Here is a 17,134-nt window from a genome sequence, read left to right as displayed (position 1 = left end):
GGGCTTCCAGGCTCCTCCAGCATGAGACCATAAATATTTTTTTACACCTGGCCCTTCCTAGGAGAATTTTAACCCTGGATATAGCTGCCCTGTGGCACTCTGGTGTCGCTTTTCCCTCCTCAGGGAATCCAAGGAGCACTGGCTCTTTCTTTTAGACACAAAGAGGTTTTCATTTATTTTGCAGATCTTCTGCTTTGACTAAAATAAGGAGCCATTTCCACCAGGAGCTCCAGAACTCCCCATCCCCTGCTAAGGAAATATCTGTGGGCCACTTCCATCCCAGGCAACCCCCAGGGCTGCCCCAACCTCCACTCACAAATTTAGAGTCCCAACTCTTTCTGGCCAACCTGGGACACTCCAAACATCTGCCTGACTGGGTTGGTCATGGCTTGCAGCACTACTCATGCTTTTTTTCTTTGGGAACCACCTCACCACTGGTACTGCTAGTGCTTCCTTAGCAGCTAGACACTCCTGTCTGGTTCAGGAGGTAAAAACACAAGGGAGGTGAGGCCTCTGTTGCAAGGAACCATCACAAAGTCTCCACAGAGACTCTCCCTACAGACACCTCCCTCGCTGCTGCTACTCGCCAGGCTGCAGCTGCATCCAGCACACGCCAGGGCGTCTGTCCTGTCTGTGTCAGCCAAGGAAAACACCATCTCACAGAGCAGTGGTGGCCTCTTCCTCCTCTTCCTTGCTTTCAGGGCCCCACCTCAGCATCCAGCTCTCCTGGGAAGCCAGCTGGCATTGCAGTGAGCCTCGCACCCCAACAAACCCCCGTGCCCACCCTCACACCAGCCCCATGCTTCTGCACCCTGCTGTGAAGGCCAGCGGGGGAACCATGCCAGCAAACCCCGGTGCTGCAGGGATTTTTTTAATTTTGGACAAGGATGGCTGGGGCCAGGCAAGCAGAAGGGAGATGGAGGCAGGAGGAGCGGTGCCAGCTGCGAGCTGGGCTTCGCCGTATCGCGAAACCGCACCCTGCCTAACAGGCTGGCCTCATTGTAAAAGGGAAGGAGAGCAAGGTTGGTCACTGGCACTTGATAAAACCCAGGCCTGAAGAAAATCAAAAGGTCCTTCCAGAGTTCGGCTGTTTGTTTGAAGGGGATGCGGGTAGCACCTCGTTAGGTATTAATGACGCACCACAGATCTCCATGCAACGTCAGGAGGCTCGTGGGGTGCCCCCGCTGAGGGTCCCTCTAGGGTCCCATCCCAAGGCAGCAGGAGCAGCCCAGCACCCTCCATGAGAGCAGCTGAGGCCCCATAGATGTGGCCTCCAACCCTAAAAGTGTGCAGGCAGGTGGGAGCATGCTGTGCTCCATGCCTTCAGACCCCAGCACAAGCAGACACCTTTGCCTTTTGAGTTTCTCTTCCCCAAATACACGAAGCCACAACCAGGAAAGAGGTTCCACAGCAGCAGAGAGGTCCTGACCAGGGTCACAGACCAAAACTGGAGCTCCCAGAGGTCCCCCTGGACAAATAGGTTTGTCCTTAGGGAAATGACTGAGCTGAGCAAATCCCACGAGTGACAATCCAGGAAGAAGAAAACCCAACAGGACCAGGATCACACCTGGACACCCCCATGTCTCCACGTGCCCCTCATTGCCTGCGTGGATGCTCCTGGGAAAGGGCACCCTGTGCCCTGCAACAGTGGGATCTCTCCCAGGGTCCTGCCTGGGGTTGCCTGCACAGCCCTATCCATCTCAGAGTGCAGGAGGCACGGCTGTGCAGAGGGCAGGAACAGGGAGAAGAGCTGCCCCTCCATCCAGAGCTCTCGACAGCAGAAAGGGGGCTGATTCAAGCGACTGCTGCGCTAGCCCACGGCTCTCACCCAGCCCCAGGCTCCGAGATAAGCTGCCGGCCTCGGCAGATAGCAGGAGCGCAGGATGGGTGGGGAATGCAGCAGCCCTACGGTAAACTTGTGGTTTCGATGAGGTGGACAGGGAGAGGCAGCGCCTGCCTGTGCCAGGGAGAGGAGAGCGGCTGCCTCCCTGCCCGCGAGGGGGAAGGGAGGACGCTGGGCCCTTCTGTCCCTAAAGAATGAGGTCTTGGCTGGAAGGGACCTCAGACAGGCGTAGCTGCCTCCTCCCCATTCCCTGAGACACACGGGCACAGGTGAAGGGAGAACACACAGCGCCTGCGTCCTCCCCACCAGCAGCAGGAGGCACCCGGGGAGCGTGGTCCTGCTGAGGGGCATCACGCAGCCCTCATGGTGCACCTCACAGCCACCTTCTCCGTCCCCACCATCACCCCGGGTGCCTTCGGTGGCCAAACAGGAGAAGCAAATGGTCCTGCCATCCTGGCTCGGGTTCCCCTGCTCACACCAGGGGGCTGTGGCCTCAGTGACGGTGTGCGGGACACCGGGGTGAGCTTGAAGGGGAAGGATGGGGAGGAAAAGCTGCTGAAAAGGGAGGAGACCCTGGGGGAAGGACTGCCTGTGGACCTGCATGGGGGACAGCCTCCCAGCTCTCCTTCGCCTTGTGCTGTCCCCCAGGCACTGAGGAGGTGACCCAGCGACACTTTTTCCATTGGTTCTGGGTAGGACAACGGGCGTCCAAGCAGGGGAGCCCTGGTCAGCTCGGCACAGCGCAGTCCCAGTACAGCAGGGCGAGGGCTCACTGGCTTGGGAGAAGACAGGAGCCAGCCTGGAGCAGGGCTGAGCAGGACAGGCTCAACGCCATGCAGACACAACCGGCCCTGCACGGCTCTCCCCACGGCACAAGACCCGAAGACCGTGGCACTGCAGGAGTCCAGCACTCGTGGCCAAACCACCGGCTTTGTCGAGAAGTAAGACAAACGTGCAAGATGGAAAACGAAGGGCCAAAGATTGACACCCAAAGAGGCTGGAAGCGGCACAGGATGGGCCAGAACAGAGCATCAGCAGCCGTACAAGGAGACCAAGGAGAGCAGCGGGGCTGCGAGCACGGGTTCCAGGCTGGCTGCGTAAACCTGCTGCTCACGGAGCCTGGTTGCTCCCTGGGGGCAGGCGCTGGAGAGCAGGGCACCAGGGGGAAGGCGCCCAGGGAGGGGCCACCGGACGCAGGCACACAAGCCAGGCCCCGCGTGTTTGCTCTCCCAGTCTCCGTGCTGACCTGACGGCGAGCACCCGCTGTTCCTCAGCCAAGGATCCAGCTCACCATGCTGAAGTTCAGGAGGTACCTGACCATGTAAGTGGAATTTTATCTTCTAATCTCAGTGCCGTCTCCTTAAGTACGAGTTGCACTCTACCCAGCGGTCGTGTCCTTGCAGGTCCCTCTGTGGAGGTTTAAGTGATGATGGGAATGTGCAGAGCAGCACTGCTGCTCTGCATAAATGCAGGGAGGTTTGGGGCAGTGGAGCTCTCTCTTCCAGAGGCTCTGAGCACAGCATTTCTCCCACGTGGAGAACAGCATCTTCTGTTAGGCCTGATGCTGCACAGGAAGAGCAGCAGCAGCAACCTCAGCGAGGCAAGGAGGATGCTGAGCCCTCCTGCTTTGTCCCAGGCAGGGGCTCAGTACTCTCCGCTCTGCATGCTCACCCATGGAGCAGACACGGAGCAGAAACGTGGCTCTGTGCCAGCCTTGTACGCGGCAACCCCAATGAATGCACCCGATGCCAGGTGCGCTCTTCCAGAGGCTCTTTTTTGGAGAGGATGGATGAGGGGCAGCAAAGGACAAGGCTGGACTTGGCCACAGTGCCCACGGGTCGTCCTTGTGCTGGGGGAGAGCATTTCAGGGCAGAACAGCCCTATCCCATGTGTCTGCTGCACCTGGGGCATTGCAGCCCTGCTTCTGCATGCCAAGCTGCGGCAGGGGGCATGGGGAGGGCTTTTCCCTCTTTTGATGGTAGTTTGAGCACTGGCACAGGCAGGCAGTAGGTGAAGGAAGGGGCTTCACACACTGCTCAGAGGGCCTGAGGTATCACTCATGTGTATTGATTCCCCGTGCAATGCCACCCGCTGCCCGGCGCATATCTGACCGCAGCAAATCAATGGAGCCGCTTTCCACCGGTGAGCTCACCCGAGACCTGTCTGCGGCACCGCTTCCAGGCACCTATCCCCAGCCAGCAAACACGACTAGGGGGCTCTCCCCCAACAAATAGACCGTTTTTTGATGAAATCCATCCACCAGCATGGTAGGATTCAGCTGCTGTGGCTCTGCCACTGAGAACTGAACCCAGCTGCATCCAGCTCTGCACCCTGCTGAATGGCTCCTGGAGAGGGCACCGTGCAGCCCTTAACCATGAGGGTTGCACATCCAGCCCCCAACTTCCCAGGCCTTGGTCCCAAATATTTAACATGTTCCCTAGGCACTGGCACCCCGATATCATCCTGTCACGTTGAACCAAGGAGAAGGCTGTGAAGGATGTACCCATGGAAAGCAGAGGAGCCTTTTGAAGAGGTCCAACCTCGAATGCTCCAACTGCTCCAGCCCCCAAAGGCGCCTCATTCTGTGTGGGCCATTTTATCCTGATTTTGCTGCCACTGCAATTTCTGGCATTCTTCAGTCCCAACTTTAGTGCTGCCACAGCTCCTCCTTCTTCCCTGCGTGCTCCTTGATCCATGTGTGTCCCACTAGAGCCAGCCTGGAGGACGGGCTCTGGCTTTGTGCAAGCCCGATCAGACCCAACCAGCCCACACGTGGGGTACCAGCTGCTCAGCCAACACGCAGTCCTCTCCCAGGAGGCAGCAGGCTCAGAGCAAAGGGACCCAGATCTTTCATGGACCAGCTGACAACCAACGCACAAACACCGAAATACTGTTGTAACAAGCAAACTACAGTTAGTCATAACGCTGCCTTTTTCTGGAATGAATCCAGTTTTCAACAGCAAGCCCAAATTCCTCAACAGGACCAACGGATGCACGTGACCACTACAAATACCACGTGTCCATGCCATTACCAGCTCCTCAAGTAGGAATGATGCCCAGCATACTTCTTCCAGGTGGCAGGACTGCCCAAAGCAGGGGATTTCTTCCCAGTATTTAATCTAAATCAACTAAAATGGGTAGAGCAGTGAGGCACTGGCACAGGTTGCCCAGAAGAGCTGTGGGTGGCCCATCCCTGGCAGTGCCCAAGGCCAGGCTGGATGGGGCTGGGGGCTTTTTGGGCTGGTGGGAGGGAGCCCTGCCATGGCAGGGGGTTGGAATTGGATGGGCTTTAAGGTCCCTTCAAACCCAATCCATTCTGTGATATAACACCACAGAGGTGAAGCAGCCCTAGGACAAGCAGGCCTGTGCAGTTCCAGGCCCCCTTGTCCAAAACTGCCCACTCGATGAAAGGAATCCTGAATACAGATCAGAGGGTGGCTTCTGAGCAGACTCTGCACAAATGCCTGCTCCCCGTACTCTGAGATCCCCATTTTGCTCCACAAACCTGCCCCTGCCCACCCCTCCCTGGGAGGCTGCAAGCAGGTGCCTGGGGCTTGCAGGCCGGGTTCCCCCCACAGAGGGGTCCGTAACAGAGGATTTAACCAGATTCCTGGTAAAAACCAGCCCCCTTTACGCAGCGATGTGTCCTCAGCCAGTAATCACCACAAGCCAGAGCCAACCTAAACCCTTTTCCAGCCAGCATAGCCCCCGACTGCTCTGCTCTGGTTCCTGCAGCGGGGTCCCTTCATTTTTTAGAAAGGCTGCCTTAAGAAACCAGGGTTTCTTGTCTTTGTTTATAGAGAGCACCCAGATATCTCCCAGACACGCGGGGCAGGGTGAAGGCGAGCGGTGCCCGCTCCTGCTGCCGAAGCCGGTGGCGGGGCCGTGCCGCGAGGCGTCCCCACGGTTATCGCTGTTTACCTCTGGGTGCGATATCTGGGTCCCGGCTGGAAATTTCCACCAGGCTCCACTGCTCAAGCACAGCTGCTGAGGTTCATTGGTTATCGCTGCTCCAGCACCTCTTCCACCCGCAGAAAAGTGACCTTGCCTTAGAAAAGATAAAAGACAAGACTAAATTCTGGGGGGAGTCATGCTGGTTGTGGAAGTCTCAAGGCCTCTTTCCTCTCTGCGTTGTGCCCTACCCGTTTCTTTTACCCGTGCAATGCATTGAACACTCTGAACGTCTGTTTCTTTGCAGGAAACTGAAGGCAATATACAGGTGCCAGCCAGGTCGGCTCTGGGTCTCCTTCAGCCTCCTCATCCTTCTCCTGGTCTCATTTCAAGTCGTGGAGAAGCTTCAGCCTTCCAGGTATGTCCCCGGCAGGATGGTAAACCTGCACCTCATCCTCCGGGCCTTCACTGGCAGTCAATACAGGCCCAAAGCCGCCCTCCTCAACTCCACCCAGCAGCGTCCTCCTTAGAAACTCGGGAAATTCGGGAGGAAGAAGCCCCCACTGGGGCTACCCCATCCAACCCCTGCACCCTGCTCAGATCCCCGTCAAACCAGGCCAGCCTCAAACCCCTCCCAGGCTGGAGATGGCAGAGGCCAACAGTCAGTACCCGGACCCGGCTGTGCTCCAGGGATGCTGTTGGCATCTTTGCTGCCTGGGCAGACACCAGCTCCTGCTCAGCCTCTCCCTGCCCAGAGCCTTGTGGCCTTTCCAGCAGAGCTGATCCCCAGCCTGCATCATGCTGGGTGTTGTCCCTCCTGGGGCAGGACCAGGCCTTCGTCCTCTCTGCATCTCATGGGGTTCCTTCTGGTCTGTTCCTCCAGCTCACCCCAGTCCCCCAGCAGCCCTTCAGCATCTTCCCGGTTTGGGGACACCCACCAGCTCCCCTTCATCTCCTCCAGGCCCCATGCCCTTCTCTTTTCTCGCCTTCCCTTGCTTTGCTCCTTCCCTCCAGCAGCGCAAGGGCATCATTGCGCTGCCGTTGTCCTACACTCACCCCGGCCTGGCAGTGTGGCAGCGCCAAGCAGCCAAGAGCTGCGCCCAGCAGCAGTGCCACCCCCCAAATAAGACAGGGCAGCAGGTCGTTTTCCCCAACTGGGCCCAGCAGCACGCTCTGTGCCCCCAACACGGGCCCTGCACCTCTTACTGCCAGCTCACCTCCTCCCTCTCACAGGAGCTGCCCATGCGAGCTGGAGCACGCCCTGCAGCAGACCACAGACCACGGCCAGGAGGGCCCTAACTACGCCCTGCACGCCCCTGGCCTGCCGAGGAAGGAGGATCGCCCTCACAGGCAGAGGAAGGCCATGCTGGAACCCACTTCCACTAAGAGCACACAGGACATTTTCCAGATGTTACCCCAGTACTTGGGGCAGATGACGCCGCAGGAGAGCACTCTGGACAGGCAAGAGGGGCACTGGACGTGGCAGCCTGCGGAGAGCAGCAAGAAGATGAAAGGCTACTTTTCACCCCCAAGGCTGAAAACCCACCTCCCCAGCCCCAGAAAAGCAGCCAGAGGGGAAATATCCCCGGGTCTTCCTGGAGGTACCTCCACAGCTCCAGGAGATGCTGTTGTTGGTGGTGACAGCAGCAAAGGAGTTATCTTTGCCAATGGTGTCATTGCAGAGGAGCAGGAGGGAACAAGGTCATCCCAGACACCACAAGTGACACTGCAGGGCCAGCCTCAGCCCCTAGGTTTCCCTGGCCAACTGTGGGACAGCTCAATTAAGCACATGGTGCTAAGTTCAGCTCAAGTCCCGCAGGCAGATGACTTTTACAGGACAGACCTGGAGAGAGGATTGCTCCCCAGCTGGACAGAAGTCTCCATGGATAACGAGATGGCCCTCAGGGGCATCCCACAGGTGGAAGGAGTCTTCTCTCAGGAGGAGATGTGCAAACCCAAGACCAACATCGTCTTCCTGAAAGTCCATAAGAGTGCCAGCAGCACTGTCATGAACATCCTCTTCCGCTTCGGTGAGATGCACAACCTCTCCTTTGCCTTCCCCCTGAAGGGTGGCCCGCAGCTCTTCTACCCGCAGCACTTCATGGCGAGGTTCGTGCAGGGCTTCTCCCCAGGGAAGCCTCCCCGCTTCAACATCCTCTGCCACCACATGCGCTTCCTGCAGCCAGAGGTAAGGGGCAGAGCCTCCGTGCCTCGGGAGAGGGAGCGGGGTGGGACGCGGGTAAAGCACGCCGGCCAGCCGTGCCCAGCATCCTCCCTCCTGGGCTTCAGGTGTGGATGCGGGGGAAAGGCAAGGAGACAGGACCACGACGTACCTTGGCCCCAGCCAGATGGACCAGCAGCTGCATGGGCACTTGTGTACCTTTCCCGTGGTTCCCCACATGTCTGGTGGAGGAGCTGCACCCTGAGGCCTCCCTCAGTGCCCCTTCAGCTCTTTCCTGAGCGAGTGTTTCTGCTTTTCCAGCAAGCAGGTCCATTCACTCTGCTCCACTTTTAAACATCCTTTCCCCCCTCTGCAGGTGCAGAAAGTGGTGCCCAGCACAGCCGTCTACTTCTCCATCCTGAGGAACCCCGTGCAGCTCATGGAGTCTTCCTTCGTGTACTACAAGGGCACGTCGGCCTTCTCCCGCGCCCACAGCCTGGAGGAGTTCCTCAGCCAGCCCTACCGCTACTACAACCCCACAGCCAGCGACAGCCACTACGCCAGGAACCTCATGACCTTCGACTTTGGCTTCAACCCCGATGGAGAGGTCTCAGCCAAGCGGGTGCACCTCATGCTGAAGGCCATTGAGGCGTCCTTCGACTTGCTCCTCATCTCTGAGTACTTTGACGAGTCCATGGTGCTGCTGAAGGAGACGCTGTGCTGGGACCTGGACAGCGTCGTGTCCTTCCCGCTCAACAGCAGGGACAGCAGCACCAGGTCCCCGCTCTCGGGAGCCATTGTGGAGAAGATAAAGGCCTGGAACAAGCTGGACTGGGAGATCTACACCCACTTCAACAGGACCTTCTGGGAAAGGATCGACCGAGACATCGGAAGGGAGCGCATGCAGCGGGAGGTGAAGGTGCTTCGGGAGAGGCAGGCAGAGCTGGCGAGGACCTGCCTGCAAGGGATGGGCAGCGTGGGCCCTAAGGACATCAAGGACTCTTCCCTGCGGCCGCTGCAGCACGGCAATGCCAAAATCCTGGGCTACAACCTCAAGCAGGGCTTGGACAAGGAGACAGAGACCATGTGCCGGCGGCTGGTGACCCCGGAGCTTCAGTACAGCAGCGCTCTCTACAAGAAGCAGTTTCCCCAGAAGCCCCCCCAGCAGACCCCCCAGCTCGTCTCCTCTCAGCGGAGCATGCAGCAGGGCAGCATCCTGCGGCACAGGCTGGAGGGCACCCAAAACTGAGCCACTTCGCCCCCTTTCCAGGCCTTGTTCTCCAGTTCCCTTCACTGAGGACAGCTGGGTGCTCGCCCCCTGGGCCTCTGGGGCTGCCCCGTGGTCAGCCTCGGAGGGACAAGACCTGCTGGAGGCCCTGGCCACCTCCATGCAGGCAGGACCATGAAAAAAACTGCTGCTGGGGAGCAGGACCCGGGGCAGTGGGTCCCAGGGCCTGTCCCCGACTCTCCTGGGGTTGGTCCTGGAGGTGGCAATGCAGGGGACGGGGGAGGATGCCCAGAGGCTGCGGCTCAGCTCAGCACAGGGCTGACAGCCCAGCTCCCTGTCCCGCAATGCTCGGCCCAGCAGGTGAAGCCGCAGCTCCCTGCCACAGGGTGGGTGCCAGGGGCACTCGTCCTGGTCTCGCCAGTGCTGCTCGGCATGAATTCCATGCCAGCATCCATGTGAAAGCACCACGAGGAGCCCCATCACCGCCCCGCAGAGCGGGGAGGCAAAGCGCGGGCTGCAGCCGGAGCTGGTGCGGGGCCAAGCTGTAAATCAGTGCTGCCGAGCTTGATTTACAGCTCAGGAACGCTTCTGTCTGTCCAGCTGCAGCTCTCCTCCACTACGCCTCAATGCTACTGTGCTGGAAAAGCAGCCTCTTAATTAAAACCAACAATGTTCACCGCCACTCCTGTTAAATTTCCCTTATTACATCACTATGCCCAGTCACTGATCTCCCCCAGCAGCCCAACAGATAGACACCTCCTTGGGAAAAAACAAAAGAAAGCACAAAACAAAACAGCTTTTTCCCCCCAGTTCTGCAGTTACGTGTCCCCATCGGATGCTGCACTTGCTCAGTGCCTTTATAGGGCTGGCATCCTGCCCCGGGGCTCACACTAGTACTGCGGTGCCAGGCTGAGGGTGTGCGAGCATCTCTGCTCCAGCCATCACAGCCCACCTCTTTGAGGGGCTGTAGGAATGCTCCGTGCACTGCCCCTGGAGGGGGAATTACAGAAATTAGTCGTGGTGGGGTAGTCAGCCTTATATTTCATAGCCTACTTTTAGCCTCAAATCAAAAGCAGAGCCAGAGAATCAATTTGGGTAAACGGAGATCGCCCTCGCCCCCCTCAGATCCTCCTCCAAGCCTTGGTGGCTTTGCTCTGGGCTCTGAAATAACCCCAGAGTCAAATGGTATTTCTTGTCTTGGCCAAAATAGAGAAACTCTGCAAAATAAATGAGGAGGCCCCATTTCCAGCATGATTTCCAAACCAAAAGAGGTTGAGAAAAAAAGAAAAAAACTGGCAAAGGATCTGAGCTTCCCAAATCCATTTGGCCAGGGACACGGAACCTTGAAGGTTTTGGTTTCCATCAGGAGGGGAGGGGACACCACATGCCCAGGTACCAAACTGGCATCAGTCACTGTCACTGCAGTCAGGCACCGCTTCCTTACTCACCATTTGCATCTCAGACAAATTAGGCAGGATCCGAAAAGCCACAGTGCTCAGCTCGGAGCAGGTCAGGAGCATCGTGCCCACAGAGTCCCTGCAAAACGCAGGGGTTGGGAGCACCACATTTGGGGACGAAGTGGGATGATCTCAGCCCCCAGTGCTCACATCCAGCCCAGCACAGAAGGAAATTCCCCCAAAACGCACACAGACGAGCAGATTTCTTTCATTTCTGCTCAGTCAGCTGCGCTCTGGCAGGAAGGACACCACTCACCTCAACGCAATCACATTTATTTCACGTCACAACGCCTCGTTTCCTTGGGGGCATTGCACGTAGCCACGGACAGCGGCCCAGGGCTGGGTCCCCCAACCCGTACCAGTGCCACGTCTGCTAACCACGGGCACCCTGTGCACCCCTTCACCGATACCTTCCTCCTCAGCCCAAGTTTCCAAAGCCTGAAACATGGTTACAGGTTTACACCGTTTTTATGGCTGCGGGAGGCACAGTTGGATTATTCCAAGTGATGCAACAACCTGGAGGCTGCTCAAGCACGCCCGTGTAGTGGTCCCTAGTTTCTGTAAGCTTCCTGTGTACACAAGACAGCAATTTGTACAGATACATTAGTTTCCCCCCCGGGGACAGCACTGCAGACTTGGGTGTGCAAAATCCTCCGTGCCAGGAGTCCCCCTCCCAGCAGCAGGGCTGCAGGGGCTCAGGCACGAGGCGCAGGGTTGCTCTTCTCGCCTTTCCCCTTCCACCGCTCGTCTCCACCCTCCGCATGCGCCAGCCGTGCCTTGGGTATCTTGTATTTGCTCTTCTGGCTGTAAAGCAGGTTTTTTTGGAAGAGTCTTGGGATGTTGCCTTGGTACAGCAAGAGGGCAGCGAGCATCCCTGAAACGAGAGCATATACCCGCTCGGTGCGCCCCACATGGGGAGCCTCTCCACCCTGCCCATTGAGCACTGGTTTCCAGGCCCTCGCCACAACTTTTCCCATCACCAGAAGGCAGCTCAGCACCAAAGTCCCCAGTGGCAGCACCCAGAAAGCCCCAGCTTTACTACTTTAAGGAGAATTTAACCACTGCATCCTCACCATGCGCACATCCTCGCCATGCGAGGCTTGTGTTGACCCCAACGGGTGGTGAGCCAAGCCAGCGGTCATCTGTCCCCCTTGAACTTCAGCCCTTTGCCGGGAGGAGCTGGGGTTGCACCCAGCATTTCTGCCTTGCAGCAGATGTGAAAAAACACCCGCTGCCCCCAGGACATCTCACCTGTGAGGGGCCCCAGCCAGTACACCTGGACGTAGTCCCGCAGGCTGCTCCCTGTGCAGGCGAAGGTGGTGGCCACGGCCAGGGCAGGGTTGAAGAAAGCCCCTGTGGTCATCACAGCTGCATGGGGAGGAAGCAGGGCCATCATCAGCCTCAGTCATCTCCTGGGGACAGGCACCTACGCCTGCAGCCTCATCCCTCAGCACCAGGGCACCCTGGTAAGTCCCACACGCATCACCCCAGGCTTTGCAAGAAGAGCTCAGTGCAAGACCAAAGGGACGCTCGAGGACCATGCTGCTGCTCCCCACGCAAACACCAACATTTCACCCACTGCTTAGGTGCCCTAAACTGCTGCCCTCACCCCCAAATGAACACCTCCCCAAAATAAGTAGGGAACAAGCCTTCTGCTAGTTGTCCTCTCTCAACGCAAGCCCTAGAGGAGGGATAAGGGATTGTTCTTCCCTCTCAAAGAGTGTTGTAGAGGAACCAGGGGCGCTGCTCACCTGCATAGGTCAGGAAGGTGACAGTGGCTGCCAGGGCAGGTGCCCGGTACACCGTGCGGCTCCGCCGCAACCTGAGAAGCACGAGGTGGAAGAAGAAAGAGCAGGCACCCTCCACGAAGGCCCCGTGGTAGAGCGAGGTGCGGATGGAGGAGCTGCACTCGGAGGCGATCAGGTTCTGGATGAGGTGGAACTGGGTCAGCTCCCAGGACCAGTAGAGCTTGGTGATGGCCCAGCCTGTCCCCACGCCCACGGCCTGGGCCAGCAGCTTGGCAGCAGTGGCTGCGGGGCCGGATTCGAGGAGCAGGAACTCCTGGAGAGAGACGGTGGGGTTGGCAGATGCTCCATCCAAGGAGGCGGCGTGAACCATGAAGAGGAGGAAGAGCAGCGTGAAGACCACGTCGGGGCCAAAGCCGCCACCCCACGGGCCAATCTCTAGCAGCATCCTCAGCTCCAGGCAGCTCGAGCAGAGCTGCAGGGACCCAGTCAGCTCCCCAGCAAGGCAGCAGTACGCCCCAGGAGACAGCAGCCTCTTGGAAAGCCGCCGGAGCATCTCGCATGTGCTCACAACCAGGAGAAAAAAGGCGATGGAGACGTTCAGGCCTGACATGGTGACAGCCCCCCAAGGGAAAGACCAAGCCACGCGGCTTTTGGCTTCCAGGATGGAGCAGGGAAAGCTTCTGCACCTCCGTTTTATAGCGCCGTGCGAAAGCAAACGTGGCACAGCCCAACTGGCACCTGCCCGGTGGCCAGGGAGTCCTTGGGAAACACCGCACGTGCTGCCCCTGAGAGCTGCAGGAAGCATGGCAACGAGCTCTTCCAAGAGGAGGAAAAAGCCCTCGTTGCTTTCCTACCTCAAGACCTGCACACACGAGCTGCCCTCCTCGCATTTTGCCCACCTCCCTGTGCAGGGATCGCTTCAAAGCCCTGCCTTGTGCCCCGGCACCCGGCTCTGCCACGCGTTCACCCAGCACCTGGGATGCGGCCCCACACCATGACCCAGGACTACAGGGCTCTGAGGGCAGTTTGGGGGTGCTGTACACCCCCTGCTCCTCCCCAGTCCTTCTTCCATGCTACTTGTTAGGGTTGCTTCTGAAAATGAGAAAACAATAAAACCTTATTTATTCCCCAACTCCCTACTTTTAGCTGAGAACGGGAGCGCAGCTGACTCCATCGTTTCCCTGCCCCTCTTTTTAAGAGAGGCTTTACCCTTTCCCAGCACCCTGCCCATGCTCAGAAATAACCCAGAGGCACACCAAAGTCTTTCTTTAGCCGGCACAAAAGCCTGGCTTGCACATGCTTCCCCGTCCTTGTCCCCAGGAACACCTCTCCTCGCTCACTGCCAGCACTAGCTGCATGCTTGCCTGCAGGTGGCATTTCAGTGACGGTGACATTTCATCCCCTTCTGCTGGTAACACACAGGGGAGGGACGGAATCTCTGCCAGCTCCACCAGCAGTGACAGAATTGCTGTCACCCTACAGAGGGACTCAAACTTCCCAATTTTGGCTCAGTGAAAAGTCAGCACAGACAGCGGCAGAGAACTCGCCCAGATCAACAAAAATCCCTCTCATACCAAAACATTTCTAGCTGCTGTTACAAGAGATCTGCCACGCATCGAGGCCTGAAGAGCAAGCGCATTCTTGTCCCCTTCCTCCCGAAAGCTCTGGCATGGAAAACATCACAACAGCCGTGGTAAAACTGGAAAATATCCAAACATCTCTTCCTTCCTTCCTGCAGGAAGGATTTTCCCCTTCTCCTTTTCAAGCATTTAAAGAGTTGTGCTTAGAGGCAGCAGCTCAGAGGTCTTCTAAACCTATTTCCCATCCGCTGCCTGCAATTACGGCCACGGCACATCCTGCAATTGTGTGTCACACAACCCAGGCTTGAGCAAGGGGCAGGAGGCAGTTGCCTATGAATCGGATTAGCGGGGTAAGTGGTGACAATGACAGAGACGCAAGCAGCTCAAAAAGCAAACTCTCCTAAAACACTGAAGAGTAACAAAAAAGCAAAGAGAATGAGGCTGCTCCCCCACCACCCCCGAATAGGTAGCAGCTACAGCTGCATGCAGCTTCCTTAGGGTTATTTAAGGCGAGTTCACTGGGCAGGAAAGCCATTACCCAAACCCCATGAGCAGCCACCCCGTAGCAGCAGGGGCCAGGCAGCACAAACCCACCGCTGGGCTCCCCGCTCCTGCAGGCAGCCAGCCAAATGGGCTCAAGGAGAGCCACGAGGAATTTCACAAGAGCCAAATCCATGCAACACCCACTGGGAGGAAAAAATTAAATAAATAACAAGGTGGATCACCCTCAGCTGTAGGAATCCTGACTTCAAGGGAGAAGTCAGTCCCCTATAAGGCCCATGCCCAGCACAGAGCACCTGGAAAAGGACATCCAGGACGTGCCCTGCCACATCAGCACCTGCTCCTCTGATCATTACACCAAGCCCAAGCCATTACTCAGAAACCATTCAGAAAGCACCAGAAACTTGAGGCTGCACCAAGACCTACCGTCGGTCTGTTCTTCCAGTCCCCTCTTCCTTCCTACTGACTCATCTCCAAGTCGCTTGGTAGCGCCAGAGGCATTTTTGAGGAAGCAGAAGCCTGGTGGCTTTTCAGCATCAAGCAATTTACCTTCCTAGTGGGCAAATCCCATTTATTTATATCGATCACCCATCCCTACAGGCTGGTTCAATGATCAGGTCGATAGGTAAATGGGTTTTGAAATGACATCATGATGTGCTGGAAGACAGCCTCCCTGCAAGACGCTGGCTGGTGGGCAGGAGAGGGGAAAAGTAATGCCACCACTGCTCTCCCCCCTCACAACACGCTGCAGACAGAAAAATTAGTCAGAAATTCACTGCTCTCACTTGTTTGCATTTTCCTTCAAAAAAGTTTCCATTAGTCTGGACTTCAAAGCAAAGGAAAAGAAAAACATCTTAGAAAAACCTGCTTCCTCTGCACATCTGAGAGCAACGTCAAGAATTTAGCTGAGCTTAACAGCCTCACGTACCTCTCCACTACACGAGACAGGAACGTAAGATCCTCTCAGGGCTGACCAATACAGCTGTTTTTACTAAAAACAATCTTCTCAGCAAAACGCAAGCTTAAAAGAAAGCAAATAATGCAGCTGTCCAAGTCACTGGGAGCAGGCATCTGCAGACAACTGCTGTGCTTGTACACGAGCCACAAGAACCGCGCTGAAACCTTTTCTTCACGTACTACAGCAAAAACTAAATGGAAGTGACACTTCTCAGCCACTCTTCATTTAAGCAATATGCTGCTGGCACAGTCCAAATAATCGTGCTCAGCTCTGCAATTTAATTCACTGCAACCAACCTGCAGCCCTGGAAGCGAGAAGTCATTTCCTCCAACTTCACAGCAACACTGTGTGGCTTTAACTTGGTGCAGAATATTTAAAGTACCTGATCTTTAGCGAACTGATCAAAAAAAAGATGGAGGTGGTTTTTTTGTTTTGTTTTGTTTTTTTGGTGTAGGCCACCTATAAGCAAGTGCACATCAAGTTCACACAAGACCTACTTGTGTTTACCAAGCAAGGACAAGCAACTCCCAACTAATACAAACCATAACTAAGCCAAAATCCTGCTCACCTTAAAGCAAGACAAGTACCAATATCCAGGTTCCACTAAACACCTTCTCCCTCCTCTTGACAGCTTTTTCCCCCATAAATCAAATGCAAGCATCGCTTAAAAGTGGTGCTAGAGAACATCAGTTTAAATGCATAAAGGGTCAGCTATATAGAAGACAAAGATGCTTCGACGAGTTAATTAACCTGGAGAGTGCGTGCTTTGTGCAAAATGACATTCTTACATCTGGTTGAAAAGGCTTTTGAAGAGTGGTTTCTTCATTGCTTTTTGCCAGCAGCACGACCAAAAAAGTGGAAGAGCTGATTTTCCCGTAACACATGGGAAAGGCACAACCTGAGTCCTCGACATTCACAACCAAGCCAGAAACTTCATCTGGATTTCACCTGAACCAACCTTAGCCCCCAGGTAAATTCATTCTGGCGTCCTTTCCTTTAACCGGACTGCAATGCCAACACATCGCGGCATTTTTGTAGTTCCAATGAAAAGCACGAGCAGGTCTCCACAGCCTGCCAACAGCCACCACCCATCTCACCCCAAATCCAAGGTGAGCTGCTGACACCCAGCTCCTGTGCTTGGCTTGGTCAGTCAAACGCCGATCAGCGGGGACGGTGCTGAAGCTGGAGTCAGCTCTTCCCAACAGGCAGGCCAGCTCGCTCCCCACACCGCCAGGTTTATACACGCAGGATTGTGGATGATATTCACAGTCAAACAGTCCCGTTTGGAAAGGTCACTGCACCACCACACCACCATGAGTGCAGCTTACTGGTCCACCAGTCCCTCCCTCCCTACCAAAATGCTACCTTAAGGCGAGTGGGTGGTGAAAGACAACTGAGATGAACGAGGCCGGTCTTTGAGAGGCTGCTGCTTTGCTCCCTTCACAAAATAGCACAGGATCTCTGTGATGATGGGTAAAAAGAGGGTGCTCCAGGTGTGCTCTCCCCCATCGGTGCTCTGGAGGAGTAACTGACTGCCAGCAGCGTGCGGTGGCAAGGAAAGCTCGTGGTTATCACATGAGGGCGGCACACAGACTGATGAGTAATCAAACTTGAAAAGAAACAGGATGGGCTAGTGCAGCATAAAATGATATCCATTGTAAAGCAGTCATAAGAAGCTTAATGACATGATTACATTTTGCTAATCTCATTACGACATCTAAACATTTACTCTTTTCAGTTACTCTTGTCTCAGAAGGCATAAACTCA

At 56.2% G+C, this 17,134-nt stretch overlaps 2 protein-coding genes across 2 annotated transcripts; one reads left to right on the top strand and one right to left on the bottom strand.

Moving 5' to 3' along the window:
- The first annotated feature begins 3,135 nt into the window (after nucleotides 1-3,135).
- LOC101798951 (galactose-3-O-sulfotransferase 2) lies at nucleotides 3,136-9,685 on the top strand. Its single transcript, XM_038183733.2, has 4 exons — nucleotides 3,136-3,164; nucleotides 6,042-6,152; nucleotides 6,968-7,922; nucleotides 8,272-9,685. The coding sequence occupies exons 1-4, from the start codon at nucleotides 3,136-3,138 to the stop codon at nucleotides 9,142-9,144; spliced, it is 1,968 nt and encodes a 655-aa protein (XP_038039661.1). The 3' UTR covers nucleotides 9,145-9,685.
- Nucleotides 9,686-10,601: 916 nt separating this feature from the next.
- Nucleotides 10,602-16,720, bottom strand: LOC101795100 (aquaporin-12). The gene is made up of 3 exons (XM_005028066.6): nucleotides 12,332-16,720; nucleotides 11,832-11,948; nucleotides 10,602-11,454 (listed from the first exon to the last, which is right to left on the bottom strand). Exons 1-3 carry the CDS (start codon nucleotides 13,131-13,133, stop codon nucleotides 11,276-11,278), a joined length of 1,098 nt encoding a protein of 365 aa, XP_005028123.3. The 5' UTR covers nucleotides 13,134-16,720; the 3' UTR covers nucleotides 10,602-11,275.
- Between the last annotated feature and the right edge of the window lie 414 nt (nucleotides 16,721-17,134).

Source organism: Anas platyrhynchos, chromosome 9, assembly GCF_047663525.1.
Source record: "Anas platyrhynchos isolate ZD024472 breed Pekin duck chromosome 9, IASCAAS_PekinDuck_T2T, whole genome shotgun sequence".
Taxonomy (NCBI): domain Eukaryota; kingdom Metazoa; phylum Chordata; class Aves; order Anseriformes; family Anatidae; genus Anas; species Anas platyrhynchos.
Note: the sequence above shows the minus strand (reverse complement) of the source record. Positions and strands in the feature narration are given on the sequence as shown.

What these genes read in the sequence shown, in the direction of transcription:
- LOC101798951 (XM_038183733.2), top strand. Translation starts at nt 3,136, where the DNA reads ATGCTGAAGTTCAGGAGGTACCTGACCAT. An exon ending in TTCAGGAGGTACCTGACCAT is followed by an intron (nt 3,165 to 6,041) that starts GTAAGTGGAATT and finishes GTTTCTTTGCAG; the next exon opens with GAAACTGAAGGCAATATACA. An exon ending in TGCGCTTCCTGCAGCCAGAG is followed by an intron (nt 7,923 to 8,271) that starts GTAAGGGGCAGA and finishes CCCCCTCTGCAG; the next exon opens with GTGCAGAAAGTGGTGCCCAG.
- LOC101795100 (XM_005028066.6), bottom strand. Translation starts at nt 13,133, where the DNA reads ATGCTTCCTGCAGCTCTCAGGGGCAGCACGTGCGGTGTTTCCCAAGGA. An exon ending in CACCTTCCTGACCTATGCAG is followed by an intron (nt 11,949 to 12,331) that starts GTGAGCAGCGCC and finishes CTCCCCATGCAG; the next exon opens with CTGTGATGACCACAGGGGCT. An exon ending in CTGGCTGGGGCCCCTCACAG is followed by an intron (nt 11,455 to 11,831) that starts GTGAGATGTCCT and finishes CTCTCGTTTCAG; the next exon opens with GGATGCTCGCTGCCCTCTTG.